This window comes from Monocercomonoides exilis, assembly GCF_001643675.1.
Source record: "Monocercomonoides exilis strain PA203 chromosome Unknown scaffold69-233226, whole genome shotgun sequence".
NCBI classification, from domain to species: domain Eukaryota; phylum Preaxostyla; order Oxymonadida; family Polymastigidae; genus Monocercomonoides; species Monocercomonoides exilis.
The window spans coordinates 86431-102487 of record NW_027150614.1 but is presented as its reverse complement, the minus strand read 5'-3'; the positions used below and the strand labels follow the sequence as shown (position 1 = coordinate 102487).

The window sequence follows — 16057 nt, the reverse complement described above, 5'->3', positions numbered from 1 at the left end:
TTGTGCACGCCCTCATAAAATGGCAACTTTTTTTTGATATTTATACCTGTAAATGGTGATATTTTTTCAATCTAGATAACACGATTTTTTGTACGCCAGCATTGCCAAAATATATGATTCATATTTCTCATCATCTTAGTTCATTGAACATGAAAAATGCAATTTTAGTTGAATATCTACATGTGCTATCTCAAATGTTGAAGGATCAGAAAAAGTTAATGAGAAAAATTGCTGGAAATATTGAACTGTTTCAAGTGATGGAAATGAAGCTAGATGAAATTAAATTGTCACTTGCTCAATTCAAACTTAAAGATACAGAAAATTGGATAGAAAACAAGTTAAAATGGATTTTGGACGAATGGTTGTCTTTGTTATCTTCGTTGCTGAAAATATCACCATCTTTGATAAAAGAGCTACTAAAAAAGCAATCTTTATTATCTAGCATTGCTAGTTTTGTTGAGCATCCGTTTTACCTCACAAGTGCAACTCAAATAAATGCTATCTCTTTATTTGAAAGTATTGTTAACAGTGGAAGCATTTTAGCACCTGCCATTTTGAGTGAATCTTGTTTTTTAAGAGCCATTCTTAAGTGTGAGTGCAACCTATTTCCCTGTATTACACCAATAGACACAAACACCTTTTGGAGCCAATTGCTGTTAATAATATTTGAGAATCCTTTTCACCTGACTCGCGGTAAATCAGGAACAAAGGCAATATTTAATAACATTCTTCGCGAAGAAATGGAAAATGAAGGCGCGTGTGATTGCTGTTATGCAGAGTTATATTTGAAAGTTCCGTATTTCCTGCGAAGCAGCCTGGTTCAAAAAATTAGGAGTATTCTATTTTGGGTGAATCTGAAATGATTTGTATTTATTAATTTTTGGACTAAACAGTAAAATTATAAGTTTAATTTTTAAAAACACTAATAATATTTTAATAAAAAAAAATTTTTTTAATAAAATGAATGTGGTTGATAATCTTTTTATTTGCAATTGAGACGATTATTAGACATAAAAATTTGTTCATGAAACATTAAAAATTAGCACCTATCTTTTGGATTAAAAGAAAAAAAAACTTTGTGATCAGTAATAGAAGAAATTCAGATAGATTTTGTCAAAATGTCGTGTTATGCAATAAGTGGATTCATTTGATCGTTTAAAGAGGTTCAATTGATTATTAATGATAATCTAGTGTTGAAACACATTATCAATGATTGCATTTGTAAAAGAATGCATCTTTTTTGAAATTCCATAAAAACTCAAAGAAATATCATCATATCCTTCTTCTTCAAACTTTTCGTATATTTCTCTTTTTATTATTTTTTGTTTATGTTCCAATTTTTCGTCTTTCGTCTTTTCGTTCAATCTATTTGTAATTACGAGTAAAATTTTCAGGCATTGATAGCAAATATCAAAATGTAATACTGTTTGATGAATGTCTTCAAAAATGACATCAACAGCTCTGCATCTCAGCAAATATTCTGCATCCACATAAGCCACTCGCATTATACTTCCGATGAGGCAAATGCAATTGTTTCTAATATCTCTATGATTCTCATTTGACACATCACACAACTTCACAATGCACTCAATCAATCCTTCATTTTCTTCTCTCAAGTATACTTCATTAAAGTATTTCAAAAGCAACCTCAGCCATCTTTTTATAATCCACACTTCATTCTTTTCTTTTTCTTTCCTTTCTTTTTTCTTCCAATTCACATAATTTATGAGCTCTTTCAATTCTCTTATTACTTCTTGAAAAAAATGCAAATTTTCTAGATCTTCGCTTGCAAATTCTTTGCCTTCATAAAAATTACAGAATAATAATGACAAAGCAGATTGATATCCGAGATGTGTTAGATTATGATTCAGTTGATGACATTTGATAATTTCCGAAATTTCTCTGAAATGAAAAGAACTACCAACAAACTATTGCACAATTAAAAGTTCTCATAAATATTAGCAAATTTCTATTTAAAAGCTCATACAGTCCTAACTTGAAGATAATGCATGTTACTCAAAGAAAGTAATGCTGCTTCCGCTTCTTTTTGTGTACTCTCACTTTCTTCTTTAATCAAAGCATTTTTTAGAAGGCAACGTGAACAAATCGTAAGAATTTCTTCTGGCAAAATATCATTATAATTCAAAAAATAACATTCACTAAGATCAATTAACAATTTTTCGTTCTTTTCTTCTTTTTTCTGTTCTTCATCAGTAATCATCTTCTCAAATCTTTTGCACAATAAAGAATTTTGAAAACTTTTACTCCACATATTTCTCAATACAATGTAATATCCTAAATGCTTCAACAACTGAAGCATATTATCCAATCTCATTTTTCTTTTCTCTATCAATTTGTTCATTTCATTATACATTTCCGAAAGAAATTTATTTCCATGGTTTTCTTTATTCATTTCGTCCATCAAAGTCCTCAAGTCATCAAAAATCTGTTCTTGTTCAGTGCTTTTGAAATGATTTGCCTGATATATCATTTCTTAAAAACAAATATTTTTGAAAATGTTAATTTATCACTTAAATAAATAACCAGCCTGAAGCTCTTTTCTTAACCATTTGCATGTTGGTTTTTTGAACAGCTGCATTATTTGAATTTAAATGCAAATTTGAATGTATTTCTCCCATATAACATAAAGTTTTTTAATGTAATATACGAAAATTTTTGTTGAAAAACAACAATTATAACACTTTCAATCCACACCACTTAATAAATATATAAAAATGGGTTTCATTCTAAATTTTGACAAAATTTTCTTTATTATTTTCTTTTTAAAAATATTTATTATTTATATATTGTTCATTTGAGTGCCATTTTTGATATTTCAATAACTTTATGTGCCAAATTAATAAATACTGATTCATTATGAAATAATTATTACATAAAAACATGAAAATCAAGTAAACGTTCCAAATATATTTTCACATCAATAGAAAATACATCGAATAATTATCATTTTTGAATATTTTACGTAATCAATATATTTTGATAATAATTTGATCTTCCTGTAATTTTCTAAATTCTTTTTTGATTCATATTCAATTTTTCATGTTTTCAAAACACAACAACGCACTATATTTGATAGCGAGCATTTGGATTTTTGAATTCTTTATGAAAGCTTTTATTGCACATTAATAACACAAGACTATCTAGTAATTGAAATAGATTGTTCAAAAATTTCACAAAGCTCTGTCTTTAACTGACTTTTGTTTAGAATAATTAATAACAAAAAACATTCCACATGAATAAAGCAAAATATTTTTTCATTTCTTAACACGGCTCAGTAAAAGAGCCTTCATTATTTGCTGATCCTCTTTTGACATATAAGGTAAATGTTCACTTCTGATATTTAAAAATGGTTGAAACTGCGCGTCTGTTACGGAAGCTAAAGCTTCTTGTAAGTTTTTCCTCTCAGAAGCAATTTTCTTTATATTTCGAATTGTCTGAAGAACTTGAGATATCACTAAATCTCGAGAAGCTGCAGGAGCAGATCCAGAATTTCTTCCGGGCTGAGCGGACTGGCCAAGAGAAGAAGATGAAGGACCAGCAGACAATGCAGCTGTTGTTAAAGCAGAAGGCGTTTGCGAAGCAGAAACAGACGGAGCTTGCATTTGCAAAGACTGGGACAAACCAGTCACAGAAGCAAGAATCAGCGCTGGTAGAGACGGGTGCATTCCTATCATTAAAAGTGACTGTAGAATAGCTTGTGCTAATTGAGGATACTCAATCAGCAACTGTCTAGCTTGTTCAGGATCTTGAAGTATTAATCCCTTATTAGAATCAATAGAACCAAAAAAATATTTACTATATTCAAATTATAGAACAATACAAACTTTAAAATCAGTAATAATTGAATGCAATTGCTCCAATGTGAATGTTTCAAGACCTTCTTGAACTTCTATATCAATCTGAGGATGAGAAGCAGGAACAAAACCCATTCCATGAGCATGCGACATTTGATCAGATTGCAACATCATTGATGAAGTTGAAAGTCCAGAAGAAGGTATCGCAGAAGAAATTGCCCGAGATGCTGCAGTTCGTTGCGAATAATTAATTAATAGTTTTCTCCCTCTGAATTCATAGTTGCTCACTATATATTTTAATTAAAAGGATAAAAAAATATATGAATATACAAACTATGTTGACGAGCCGATTCTGCTGTAAGTTCATCTTTGAAAGAAACAAAGCAATATCCTTTTTGATTTTGTGGATCTTGAGTCATCCTATGAATATGTGAATAAATATGTCTATTAATTTTGAATAAAAAGAAAATCAAACTTTATATCTGTGACTGTACCACACTGCTTGAAAAGATCATAAATTTCTTGCTGAGTTGCATCATATGGAATATTTCCCACTGTTATAACAATATGTTTTTGAATGAAAACACTTTATCAAATATTCATAAAAAAGAAAACAAACCATAAAGCGTTGCCATCACTAAATAATATATTTTTTAGAATAATGCGACGCCAACAAAAATATAATCTTCAAACACTTACACACACACAAAAACAACAAAAATCTAACTCGATCTTGGCTTAATTTTTTTTATTTTTTTCTTCATGTGGCAAAAACGATATTATCCATATGTGCATTCTTTGAAAATAATAAAATTTTAATTTTATTTCAAAAATGACTCAATTTTCATTGAATCAAGAGGTTGTGAACATTAATGAAATTATAGGATGATCAAATCAAAGATGTCATCACATTTGACAACTGCTGCTGCTCAATCTGTTTTAGCTGATGTATGATATGTTGCAAATTATATTGATGCAGAATTTATTTTATCAATAATTTATTCACAGGGACGCCTTCCTGAACCCAAAGCAATTTGGGACTATTTCCTTGCAATGGTCGAAACTCCGCGTGGCTCAGGATTTCCTGATCTTCCAAGAGAAAAAATTATTGGCTTTGGAAAAGAGCTTGGTTTGGAAACCGAAAGAGATGAAGCCGGAAACGTTATTATCAGGAAACCAGCTACACCAGGATATGAATCTCGCCCATCCGTTTGCCTTCAAGCCCACTATGATATGGTTACAGTTGCCGCAGAAGGTTTAACTTTTGATTTCACAAAGCAACCACTTGTTCCACGTATTGTCGAAAGCCCAGACAAAGCTTTTGGACAGTATGCACTTATGGCAACAGATACATCACTCGGAGCTGATAACGGAATTGGATGCGGAATTGTTTTGGCTATTCTTGCTGACAAAACATTAAAACATGGACCAATTGAAGGATTATTTACAACTGATGAAGAGACAACAATGTACGGAGCCACAAACATCAAGAAGGGATTTATCAAAAGTCCATATTTGATCAATGTTGATTCAGAGGAAGATTGGAGAATTACAATCGGATGCGCAGGTGGATTCGAAGATGAGTTAACATTACCACTTAAGAAAGATAATATTGAAGGAGCAGCAATTCGTATTGAATTAAAAGGATTGCAGGGTGGGCATAGCGGAGTGGAAATCCACAAAGGACGTGCAAATGCCCTGAAACTTCTTGGCCAATTGATCCATCAGACAACTCTGCACTGCAACTTGGAAGGAAAATTCGGATTGCAATACTTTGTTGGAGGAGATAAAAGAAATGTTATTCCACCGAATGCCAGATGCGGAATAGTTGTTCCAGCTGCTTCAAAAGCTGAATTTATGACTGAATTGAAGAAACAAGAAGAATTGCTGAAACAAGAATGGAAAACAATTGAGAAAGATATGAAATTTATTGAGACTGAAGGAGCAATCGACAAACATGTTTCATATGATTATGAGTCAACCCGCAAGTTCTTGGATGTTGTTTTGATTGCACCACACGGTGTTATGAGAATGAGCCCTGATGTTGAAGGTCTTGTGGAGACTTCAATCAACTTCTGCAAGGCTGTGCTTTGCGACAAACCAGAATGCCACGCTGCTCGCTTCGAATTCTTCCCTCGTTCATCTGACAACGATTACATGCCAGTTGTTCACGAACAATTGAAAGCACTTGCACGCACTGTGGGTGCAAACATTACTGACATGCCTAACATCTTCCCTGGCTGGCTTCCCGATACAGCTAACCCATTGCTTACTCTTTCTGTCGAGACCTACAAGGAAATTCACGGAAAAGAGCCTGAAATCTATGCAATCCATGCTGGTTTGGAATGCGGTATGTTCCAAGCATCACATCCAGGCCTGAAATGCATCTCCGTTGGACCATACATGGTTGATGTTCACTCACCAAAGGAGACATTATTTATTGATACCGTTCCTGGATCATATAAACTTTTGACAACAGTTTTGGAGAAAATTCATTAAAAAATTTAACATTATTTTCTTTGGAATGCAATAGTCTTTCTCTTTGAGAGCGTAACGGATTGTTCAATTTATTGTGTTTATTTGACTATTTTTCATGATTTGCTTCATGAAATTCCAATAAAGTAATTGTTTAAGAATAAGTGAATCTTTCTGTTTGTTCGCTTGCGTCAATTTGAATTGTGCTTTTTGATGCTGTTATTTTCGAAATTAATTATTTTATTTTTTTCATTCACCAACATCGTTGAGAGTAGTTTCCTTTGGTCTATTTTTTTCCTAAAAATTAAATAAATTAGAAAATGGAAAAAAAAATAAAATAAAATAAAAATAAAAAATAAAACACACTTTGGTAGTGATGTGAAACAAACAAACAAGAAATATAAAGGATTCATTTTTGGATTATTTATTCAGCAGATTAATGTGAGGTGAATAAAGACAAAAAAAGATGAGGGAATGTGATGAATTTGAGAAGCAAATAAAATGGTTATTATACATTTCGCTTGTAAAAATTATAACTGCATAATGAAAACACTTCTGAATGAAACAATTTGCAAGTGCATAGAAAGAAATGCAACAAAGCACAGATAAAACAAGTACACAAAATCACGAAGCAGAGAAAAAGAATTGACTTTTAGTAGAAAGAAAATAGCTTTGTAAAAAAAAAGAAATAAACTTATTAAATAAAAAAGCGATTAATAGCAGAAACACAAGTCTGTGATAACTTTGACAACACAGAAAGATTCAGATGAAAGACACACTTCGAATTTGCTTCTCTTATCATCGCTGCTTCACATTAAAATCCATAAGTCAGTCTTTCCCTTTTGGTAATCTTTCTCTTTCTGTAGTACGGCTGCTCGCAATCCACCATGTCTGGTGCCTCTCCAATCATCGGCGACAGAAGCGTTCCTTCTCCTCCAAACAGCGCCCGCTCAGCCTCAGCCTGCGCCTGGTATGACTCCTTCTCCCGGCGCCTCTTCTGCTCCTCCATCTGCGCTGCAAGCAGCTTCCCATACGATTCAGTGAATTGCTTGTGCTCCTCCTCCATCAGCCTGTCCATCTCAAGCTGCGCCGCGTCTTCTGCCTTCACCAGCTCGGTCTCCTTCTCCATCTCTTTCCTTTCGTCGTCTTTCTTCTTCTCTGCAGCCGCCAGCTGCTTGCGATAGTCTTCTGCCAGCTTTCGTTGCGTGGCCAACTTCCGCTGCTGCACTTCTGCCTCTGCTTCTCCCTTCGTGAATGGATCACCCGAAGCCTCGTAGCCGACGATACCGCTGTCGTACTTCCTCTCTTTGATCTGCTTTTCAAGCGCTGCCTTGCGCTCTGCCTGCATCTGCGCGTCTCTTGCGAACTTCTCGTCAGCTTCCCTCTCCAACTCCTCTTTCATCAGCTGTGCAGTTATCAGCTCTCTCTCCTGCTCCTTCTCGATCTGCTCCTTCTGCTCTTTTTTCCGCTGGTCCATCTGCAGCTGCAGCACGCGCCTCAGCGTCTCCTTCCGCGCTGCAATTATCTCAGGCGCTTCGTCTTCATGCAGCGTGAACGGGTCTCCTTCGCTCGGATACCCTACAATTGCAGGCATCTCCATCCGCTCTTCGGCCATCTGCCTCTTCAGAATCAGATCCTGCTCAGCAATCTTCCGCTGCTTTTCCTCCTGCTCCCTCAGCGTCCGCCGCTTCAAATCTTCAATCTCGATCTCGCGCGCACGTGCTCCATATTCCCTTTCTTCTGCTGCCTCCGCTTCTCTCTGCGCCTTCTGCTCCACAATCTGCTGTTCCAGCGCCCTTCTCAGCTGCGCTTTCCTCTCCTCCGACACCGGCCCATCCTCCGGCCTCCGCGCAAAGGGATCTCCCATCGGGACAGTCCCCGTCAGAAAGGCATCCTGCCCCGTCGACTGCAAATCCCGCGTCTTCTGCATTGCCTTGTCGTGGTTGTACCTGTCCATCTCGTCTCGCTTCATCTGCGCTATGCGTGCCATCTCCTTGTCGCTGTCCAAGGCAGTGCTGTCCTTCTCCTTCGCAAACTGCTGATACGCTTCATCGTCTGCTATTTCCCTCAGCCTCGCTTTCTCCTTCTCTGCAATCTGCGTCGCCCGCGCAATGCACATCGAGCACATGTTTGGAGCAGGAAGGCATTCAGAGTAGCGGTGGCATATGCGACAGATGCGATAATCCAGCCCTTCCACAGGCTTCAGCGTCTGGGTGCCGCCGAACGAGCGCAGACTCAAGATCTGCTGTTTGGGGGGTACATAGCGACCTTGTGTTGGGAGTGAAGATGAAAGAGTGCGTGTGTTGGTGCATGTGTTGGCATATGACGGAGAAGTTGCAGAAAGATCAGGATTAGAAAGAGTTGACGATGCAGTGGAGGAAAGAGGAGGGTATGTTGACGTTAGCGACTGGATCTGTTGCTGTTTCCTCTGAGGAACACGGACAGATGGCCTTTGTGGGTTCTGTTGAAATGATCCTGAAGCGTTGGGAGTATAACCCGAAGCATTCATCCTCCCACTTTGCCACATATCTCCTTCTCTCTGGGCTGTCTGTGTCATGCCCTGGGGCTGTCTTCTTCCTGACCTCCGCAGACTAGCACCAAAGGCGTCAATCTGCCCTGTGGAGTCTGATGACTGAGTGTAAGCAGACTGATCGGATTCTCCAAAATTTGGAAGAGATGTTCTGGTTCCGCTTCTTGTTGTCGATGAAGTTGAGACAGCGCGCCGTTCTGGGCGGATGTATTGAATCTGCTGTTGCTGCTTATACCGCATATCCTGCTGCTCTCGTTTTGTGAGAGCACGGGGTTTTGGTGCGTCATATGGATTTGTCCACCTCTTTCCATCTCTTGATCCTCCTTTTGAATATGGCCTTGTGCTCACTCCACTACCCATTGTGTCATCCCATCCGTCAGACATTCTGTTGCTAGCTCTTCTGCGAGTTGTTCCTGCAGCAGTGCTTGGATGCGTTGCAGACATATCCAATCCGCGCTCGGCCATGTATTGGCGTCGCATTTCAGCAATTGGGCTTCCAAAAGATCTTGTAGCTTGGAATTTGTAAGTGGATTCTGTATGAGGAATTAGTTCACGTGCGCGAAGAGAGTTGTTTCCCTTGAATGACATTGTTGCTTGAGTTGAACCAGCATTAAGTGTAAATGTTGCAATGCGAAAATCAAGCCTTATTGAACGCTTTTGATGAATTGCTTGCCCCAATCCAAGAAGAAAATATTTATATCCCTGTGATGCCTCTTCACGTGTTACTCCACAAACAGCTCCGACGGCAGAAAAATTAAGAGGAACATGAGGAACATTGCTTGTGTCAAGCACTGCAACCTTAGTCGTAACTCCATGAGCTCCAGAAAACGCAGCACTCATGTGAAATGTAGGTCGGCGATTGCACAATGCTCCTCTTGTTCCAATATCAGATTTTTCAACAGAAAAGGTGAATATTCCAAAATCTGGAAATCCAACTCCCTTTTCATGGAAATTAAGTTTAAAAAAAGAAGCAATTAATAACATTCCATCAACAACGAAAAATACAACAGAATAATAAAAAAAATTTACATCAAACTTTTCCTTGTGACATGGAAGAATCCAAAAACTGTGTGCATCCTTCCCAAACAGTTAAAATTTGAGAAGATGAAGGAGCCCCTTTCATTTGAGAGGCAAGTTCAGATATTTCAATTCTTGTTGCGGTCATATAATGAAATTAAGTTATTTACAAGAGATAAAATAGTTTTTTTGTGATCCGATACTGTTCACCCATTATATATGTATTTGACAGAGTTTTTTTTCTTCCACCACTTCAATTTTTCATAAGTCATTCACTTAAAGTGCAAATGTGTGAGTAAAAAAGCAATCCTTAAATGAAAATTATTGTTTCATAATTTTGATTCTTTGAAAAAATTTGTGTTGATGCTAATGCGAGAATAATTCTAATTAAAAAGTAATGCAAAAAAGCAATTGAATATAAACGCAACCATAGAGAGAAACAATTGTTCATATTTTTCAAATTCAATGATCTTGTTCTTGTAATATTTGTGCGGATGAACTAAATTCATCTGAGAAATAACTGCAACCAAACTGTGAAAATGATATCAACAACTAGCCAATGCTTACAAGACAAATGAATAACAATTTTACAAATTCCATGACTTTGAACATAGCCAACGAGTGTTCACCTTCTTGCTTATGGAATAAAGCTTTAGAATTCAATCAAGTGAAGAATCCCATAATGAAAGCACAACAGAAATGGGTATCTGAATAAATTTCAATTATTGCACAAGGAAAACAGTTAAGTTAGAGAAGAAGAAGAAGAAGAAGAAGACTGTTCTTTGTATGCAGAACTCACAGTGACATCTTCTTCACGAAATAGCACTTGGCAATGTTTTGCCAGCTCTGATGTACTTCTCCTCAGCTCTTCCACCTCCTCGCGCGATTCCAAAGGAGATATAAGTGTCATTGCTTTTGTCCCTTCAACGTCAATAGCCTTTGCTTGTGAGCAAAACTTCGCTTCCCGAAGATCGAGCAACTTTAGGACTACGCAATGAGAAAGCGCTGTTGGTATCAACTGAATGCTTTTCGCTCCAAGAACACACCCTCTCATTTTCAATTCCTTCAAAATAACCCCAGAATTTGCCTGCAACGCTGTGAATATCGCACAGATGCCGTTGTCACCTGTTTTTGAGTCAAACAGAGAATTCCCCGACAGGTCAATAGATGTCAGTGTCTGGTATTTTTCACTTGTAGTGAGAATCTGAGCCACTTGAAGGGCGACCAGTCCGGTGAGGCCATTTGTCCCCATATTAATTTTTGAAAGCGTTGTGTTCTGTTTAAGTGCATCTGTTATGGCAATAGCTCCTTTGTCGTTGAGTTCATTCCACGAAATATCTAAATCCTTCAGTTTCGTGTCATTCAGCATTCGCCCAATGTCGCGTCCACCTCTCTCCGTAATTGAGTTGTGAGACAAATTAACTTTCACTACAGAGGGAGTGGATGCAAGAGCAATAAAAATATCTGTTATATCTCTATCAAGAAGTCCATTATTTGACAAATCAATCTCGGTTAGACAAGGAGAAGTTAAAATTATTTCCGAAAGTTTAAATCCTCCACCTTTCAATCTATTTTTCAAAAAGCATAAGTTATTTTAGGAATAAATTATTTATCCTCATACTGATTCATACTGATATTTAGTTGCATTACTCTGATAGAAGGTGAAGTTAAAAATTGTTGCAGAATTTCAAGGCCTTCAACACCAATTGAATTGTTAGTTAAAATTAATTCTATAGTTTGCTGATATATCTATAAATTATATGTTGAAATGAATTAAATATGAACAGATATCATGAAACGCATGCCAAAAGCGCTTCAAGAACTGCAGCTAGGCCTTTTGTTCCAAGTCCTTTCATCGATAAATCCAAACTAGGATTTCGCAAAGATTCTTTTTGAATTTAATAATTTGAAACTGTTGAATAAATAACATACGTTTAATATGAACCGATGGAAGAATTTTCAATTTTTTACAAGCTTTAACATATGCTTCTTCAATATCCAAATCTCCTTCTTCATCTCGTATAACTTAATCAATTTAAAAAAAAATACATTTAGATTTATGCAATATTCAAAAATTAAAAAAAATACATGTTTCGTTGAGAGCTGGATATTCCCATGTTAATGATCGCGAAGTTGAAAAAGATTGAGATTCTGACATAATAAGTAATTAAGATACAACAAGAGCAGATTCAATAAATTGTCGAACACAAGTATCAACAATAAAAACAGAAGAAAAAAATAAAAATGCAAATATTGGTATTCTAATAAAAAAATATTATGATGTTGATCAGATTAACAAATGGATTCACTTGCACTTGACATTGATCTTTTCAGAAAAACACCAGAAATCGTTAGAGAGTCACAAGAGCGAAGATTTAAACCAAAGGAATTCGTCGATGATGTTATATCTTTGGATGAGCAATGGAGACAATGTTTGAAGGACTTTTTTTTATATGTCTTAATATTTTCAATATATTTAATATGTTATTTTGCAAATAACAATAAGTGCGCTTTCAACTTGATCAAAAAAATCGCGAGAAAAACGCTTTGGACAAAGCAATTGGACAAAAAATGAAAGCATGCAAATAGTGTTTTTTTATTGTGATAACTTATCATTCTTCATGATTCAAATAAATAAGGCAAAAGAAGATGCAACAGAAATGCGGAAGCAGTCACTTGATCTCAAAGGAGAAATTGAAAAGCTTCACAAAGATATTGCAGAAATCGAACCAAAACTTGCAGCTGCAGTGAACAAGATCGGAGCAATTGTTTCACCAATTGCTCCTGCTTCAAACGATGAAAATGACAACAAAGTCTTGAGGATCAAAGGAGAAATTAGAGAAGGTGAAGGACTTCTTTCTCATGCAGATCTGATCAGAATGATTGATGGAGTTGAATACAACCAAGGTATTATAAATTTTTATTGTCTATTTTTTATTTATTAGCACTTTTTATATGATTTGGGAAATTTGAATAATTAGCACGCGTTGTTGCAGGAGAGCGAGGATATTATTTGAAAAATGAAATGGTGCTCATGTGGATGGGACTTCAGAATCTTGGAATGCAATTTTTGCGCAAAAAAGGATTCACTCCATTGCTTCCTCCATTTTTCATGCGTCAGGAAGTTATGCAAGAATGCGCACAATTGGAGCAGTTTGATGAAGAACTGTACAAAGTGACTGGAGAAGGAGATGACAAATACTTGATTGCAACAGCTGAGCAGCCTCTTTCTTGCCTGCATAGAGGAGAAGGTATTCATCCTGGACGTCTGCCATTGAAATATGCAGGTGTTTCTTCATGCTTCAGAAAGGAAGCCGGATCACATGGAAAAGATCAAGGTGGCGTGTTCAGAACACATCAGTTTGAAAAAATCGAACAATTTGTGTATGTTCTTCCTGACAAAAGCTGGGAAATGTTGGAAGAGATGATTAGCAACTCTGAAGAATGGAACCAACAAGTTTGAAATAGATGCCATTCATTTTCTTTTATTAATGCCAATTATGCTTTTGATATCTTCAAATACTTATTCACAAAAAATATTTTATACAAAAAACTATTCACAATATGTCAACTTTGTTAGCTTGGACTTGCTTATCGTGTTGTTGCCATCGTTGCTGGTGCACTGAACAATGCCGCAGCAGCCAAGTATGACCTTGAGGCGTGGTTCCCTGGATCCAAGGCTTTCCGTGAGCTTGTTTCATGCTCAAACTGTGTGGACTATCAAGCTCGCCGTCTGGGAATTAAATTAGGACAGACTGGAGGAGCAGACAGAAGTGAAAGGAAATATGTTCACATGCTGAATGCCACTCTGTGTGCTATTCAAAGAACAATGTGCTGCATCTTGGAGACTTACCAGACACCCGAAGGAATAAAAGTTCCTGAGGTTCTGAAGGTTCGCTATACAAAAGATTTTTTTTTCTTCTTTTTAATGTTTATATTTTCTTAATTATCCCCTTTCTATCCCTTGTATTATGCCCCTTTTTTTATTTTGAATGCTTTCCTTTTTTTTCCACCTTCTCAGCCATTTGTTGGTGCTGACCTGATTCCATATCGCTTCACAAAGGCACAAGTTGAAGAAATGGATTTGAAGAGCAAGAAAGCACAAGCAGGACAGAAGAAAGAGAAGTAATTCAAATCATTATTCATTTTGTTACAAAAGAATGAGATGAGTAACTGGAACATTTTCACAGCATTCTGCAATGCTTATCCATTTATTCATTTTAGCAAATTTTTGCATCAATTCTCACTTTGTTTGAGTTGCTTTGCAAATTTTGATATTATTTAGTTATTTTCATTCATTTCAGAGATAACAGTATCTCCAATAATTATTATTTAGACAAATGCCTTTTGAATTCACAGGAGGAAGAAAGATTGAAAATGAGTTTGTTTAGCAACACGCAAGTATTTTAAGAACACGAAACAACAAAATGAAAAACTAGCAAATTTGTGAGGAGATGTCATGGCAAGAGGAAGAGTTAAAGATGAAAAATAGACAAATTCAGAAAAGATGGAACAAACAATTGAAAACAAAAAGCGAGAAAGAATAAACAAGAAGTGACAAGGTAGAGTAAAAATGTTAAAAGGATTACAAAGATGCTTGCGAAGAATAAAACATCAATGCTCTTATGATTGTGTTGTAGACAAGCAATGCTACTTGAAATGCAAACACATTCTTAGAGTTCATATTTCTCATCGCTTTTCCCTTTCTTTGCAGTGGCTTTTTCTTTCTTTGTAGATATATCTTCATCCACATCAATTTCTTCTTCGTCTTCTTCATCTTCTTCGAACTCTTCTTCCTCTTCCTCCTCCTCCTCTTCCAGAAGCTTCTTCCTTCTTGCCTCTTCCTCCAGCTCCTTCCGCTTCCTTTCAATCATTCTGTCTTCTTCCTCCTTCCTCCTCTTCTCTCTTTCCTGCCGAGAGTTCAGATTAGCCACTCCCATCGGCTTTGCATCTCTCACATCTGCCGATCCAGACTTCTTCTTCTCGCCTTCCACCTCTGCGCGGTGGAACGGATCCCATGTAACAGCTAAATACGCACGATACTCTGCCCAGTCATCCCCAATGAATATTTTATCGAAGAGTGTGCCGCATTTTTCTTGGTACACGTCAAACCCAACATATCTGACTTTCGAGAAGTGGTATGTCTCTTTTTCTTTCTCAAAGAGCGGATTGGGAACCAGCGGAGGCTCCCATGGCCCTTTGTATTTCGGGTTGGGGATGATGCGAGGATACCACGTTCCTTTGTACAGGGGATTTGCTATTCTGCGTGGCTTCCATTCACCCATCGTTGTCTCGTTCCAATCCTCAGGCTTCACATCAGTTGGGTCGTCAACAACCATCGGCTGATCCCAGTCGGCTGGCTTTCTATCAGATGGATCGTATATCTCCATTTCGTCTTCCCAATCGTCAGGTTTTTTCGCATTTGGATCTGGAATCAGACGAGGTCTAACAAAATCAAATTCTTCTTCCATAGGAGCTTTTCTTTCCAACTGATCGTTAAGATGAATTTCATATGTCCAATCAGGATGGATGATGAAAGTGTATAAGTATGTGTTCTTATCTGGTGGGCAAGCGTGATGTGAGCGCAACTCAAAGTTTCGGTTATTATATCGGATAAGAACACGAAGCATGTTGTTCAGTTTTCCGTTCCAGTCTGGGCCAAACATCAAATAAAATGGGGTTTGCGTATTTAGTTGCTCCTGATCAATACCCTCTGGGAACAGCTTCAGGTAACCACCTGCAAATCTTGTTTCTTCTTGATTTTTCACTGTAAATGCTACAATCAAATCTTTATCCTTTGTAGAAAAAGTTTTCCCCATATCGCAACTGATTTGATAATATTTTTTATCTTCAATTGTCGATAGACAGAAATCAAGCTCCTTTTTATTGTAATATAAAGGTATTTGCCATCCCCATTTCCCTTGAAGTCCATCTTTTTCATAATATTTTCCTTCTACCCATCTAGATCTCCATGTGTCTAAAATGAAACAAATAAAGCGTTTTTAGATTTGGAACAATAGAGTTAGAAAAAGATAAACAATAAAACTTAAAAACAAAAGAAAATCAAAGAATATCGCAAACAATCAAATTCTTCAGTAAAATAAACTTCAGTGAATGTTGAAGTGATCCACAGAAAGGCTATAAGAAGAGAAATCATGGTAAAAGATTGTTTCAGTTAAGATCTAGCCCATTAACTTATGATTCAATTTTTCTTGATGAA

At 36.5% G+C, this 16057-nt stretch overlaps 7 protein-coding genes across 7 annotated transcripts; 2 read left to right on the top strand and 5 right to left on the bottom strand.

The window, feature by feature from the left end:
• Nucleotides 1-961: 961 nt before the first annotated feature.
• MONOS_18700 (uncharacterized protein) lies at nucleotides 962-2058 on the bottom strand. Its single transcript, XM_067871744.1, has 2 exons — nucleotides 1988-2058; nucleotides 962-1928 (listed from the first exon to the last, which is right to left on the bottom strand). The coding sequence occupies exons 1-2, from the start codon at nucleotides 2009-2011 to the stop codon at nucleotides 1188-1190; spliced, it is 765 nt and encodes a 254-aa protein (XP_067718907.1). The 5' UTR covers nucleotides 2012-2058; the 3' UTR covers nucleotides 962-1187.
• A 1131-nt stretch (nucleotides 2059-3189) lies between these two features.
• MONOS_6124 (putative cleavage stimulation factor subunit 2) lies at nucleotides 3190-4535 on the bottom strand. The gene is made up of 5 exons (XM_067876331.1): nucleotides 4435-4535; nucleotides 4291-4369; nucleotides 4150-4235; nucleotides 3846-4102; nucleotides 3190-3782 (listed from the first exon to the last, which is right to left on the bottom strand). Exons 1-5 carry the CDS (start codon nucleotides 4448-4450, stop codon nucleotides 3276-3278), a joined length of 945 nt encoding a protein of 314 aa, XP_067718906.1. The 5' UTR covers nucleotides 4451-4535; the 3' UTR covers nucleotides 3190-3275.
• Nucleotides 4536-4697: 162 nt separating this feature from the next.
• Nucleotides 4698-6651, top strand: MONOS_6123 (putative aminoacyl-histidine dipeptidase). The gene is made up of 2 exons (XM_067876330.1): nucleotides 4698-4763; nucleotides 4824-6651. Exons 1-2 carry the CDS (start codon nucleotides 4701-4703, stop codon nucleotides 6312-6314), a joined length of 1554 nt encoding a protein of 517 aa, XP_067718905.1. The 5' UTR covers nucleotides 4698-4700; the 3' UTR covers nucleotides 6315-6651.
• A 38-nt stretch (nucleotides 6652-6689) lies between these two features.
• Nucleotides 6690-10147, bottom strand: MONOS_6122 (putative CCDC81 eukaryotic HU domain 1). The gene is made up of 2 exons (XM_067876329.1): nucleotides 9857-10147; nucleotides 6690-9759 (listed from the first exon to the last, which is right to left on the bottom strand). The coding sequence occupies exons 1-2, from the start codon at nucleotides 9983-9985 to the stop codon at nucleotides 7105-7107; spliced, it is 2784 nt and encodes a 927-aa protein (XP_067718904.1). The 5' UTR covers nucleotides 9986-10147; the 3' UTR covers nucleotides 6690-7104.
• An 11-nt stretch (nucleotides 10148-10158) lies between these two features.
• MONOS_6121 (putative leucine rich repeat only protein 4) lies at nucleotides 10159-12089 on the bottom strand. Its single transcript, XM_067876328.1, has 5 exons — nucleotides 11926-12089; nucleotides 11770-11862; nucleotides 11643-11725; nucleotides 11459-11586; nucleotides 10159-11405 (listed from the first exon to the last, which is right to left on the bottom strand). The coding sequence occupies exons 1-5, from the start codon at nucleotides 11993-11995 to the stop codon at nucleotides 10580-10582; spliced, it is 1200 nt and encodes a 399-aa protein (XP_067718903.1). The 5' UTR covers nucleotides 11996-12089; the 3' UTR covers nucleotides 10159-10579.
• A 37-nt stretch (nucleotides 12090-12126) lies between these two features.
• On the top strand, nucleotides 12127-14187 carry MONOS_6120 (putative Seryl-tRNA synthetase). Its single transcript, XM_067876327.1, has 6 exons — nucleotides 12127-12269; nucleotides 12344-12414; nucleotides 12477-12744; nucleotides 12819-13294; nucleotides 13418-13729; nucleotides 13859-14187. Exons 1-6 carry the CDS (start codon nucleotides 12137-12139, stop codon nucleotides 13964-13966), a joined length of 1368 nt encoding a protein of 455 aa, XP_067718902.1. The 5' UTR covers nucleotides 12127-12136; the 3' UTR covers nucleotides 13967-14187.
• MONOS_6119 (putative Calreticulin CRP55) lies at nucleotides 14098-16028 on the bottom strand. The gene is made up of 2 exons (XM_067876325.1): nucleotides 15919-16028; nucleotides 14098-15814 (listed from the first exon to the last, which is right to left on the bottom strand). Exons 1-2 carry the CDS (start codon nucleotides 15992-15994, stop codon nucleotides 14511-14513), a joined length of 1380 nt encoding a protein of 459 aa, XP_067718901.1. The 5' UTR covers nucleotides 15995-16028; the 3' UTR covers nucleotides 14098-14510.
• Nucleotides 16029-16057: the final 29 nt, after the last annotated feature.

Bases quoted from the DNA above. Each gene is read 5' to 3' on its own strand.
- MONOS_18700 (XM_067871744.1), bottom strand. From the start codon at position 2,011: ATGCATTATCTTCAAGTTAGGACT. The intron at 1,929-1,987 runs GTATGAGCTTTT...ATTGTGCAATAG, and splicing joins ATTATCTTCAAGTTAGGACT to TTTGTTGGTAGTTCTTTTCA.
- MONOS_6124 (XM_067876331.1), bottom strand. The intron at 4,236-4,290 runs GTTTGATTTTCT...ACATATTCATAG, and splicing joins GGTACAGTCACAGATATAAA to GATGACTCAAGATCCACAAA. The intron at 4,103-4,149 runs GTTTGTATATTC...TAAAATATATAG, and splicing joins AGAATCGGCTCGTCAACATA to TGAGCAACTATGAATTCAGA.
- MONOS_6123 (XM_067876330.1), top strand. From the start codon at position 4,701: ATGATCAAATCAAAGATGTCATCACATTTGACAACTGCTGCTGCTCAA. The intron at 4,764-4,823 runs GTATGATATGTT...ATTTATTCACAG, and splicing joins CTCAATCTGTTTTAGCTGAT to GGACGCCTTCCTGAACCCAA.
- MONOS_6122 (XM_067876329.1), bottom strand. From the start codon at position 9,985: ATGACCGCAACAAGAATTGAAATATCTGAACTTGCCTCTCAAATGAAA. The intron at 9,760-9,856 runs GTTTGATGTAAA...TTCCATGAAAAG, and splicing joins CTTCCATGTCACAAGGAAAA to GGAGTTGGATTTCCAGATTT.
- MONOS_6121 (XM_067876328.1), bottom strand. From the start codon at position 11,995: ATGTCAGAATCTCAATCTTTTTCAACTTCGCGATCATTAACATGGGAA. The intron at 11,587-11,642 runs GCATGCGTTTCA...TATAATTTATAG, and splicing joins CAGTTCTTGAAGCGCTTTTG to ATATATCAGCAAACTATAGA. The intron at 11,406-11,458 runs GTATGAGGATAA...TTTGAAAAATAG, and splicing joins CTAAATATCAGTATGAATCA to ATTGAAAGGTGGAGGATTTA.
- MONOS_6120 (XM_067876327.1), top strand. From the start codon at position 12,137: ATGGATTCACTTGCACTTGACATTGATCTTTTCAGAAAAACACCAGAA. The intron at 12,745-12,818 runs GTATTATAAATT...TTGAATAATTAG, and splicing joins TGGAGTTGAATACAACCAAG to CACGCGTTGTTGCAGGAGAG. The intron at 13,730-13,858 runs GTTCGCTATACA...CCACCTTCTCAG, and splicing joins AAGTTCCTGAGGTTCTGAAG to CCATTTGTTGGTGCTGACCT.
- MONOS_6119 (XM_067876325.1), bottom strand. From the start codon at position 15,994: ATGATTTCTCTTCTTATAGCCTTTCTGTGGATCACTTCAACATTCACT. The intron at 15,815-15,918 runs GTTTGCGATATT...GTTTCATTTTAG, and splicing joins TTTTACTGAAGAATTTGATT to ACACATGGAGATCTAGATGG.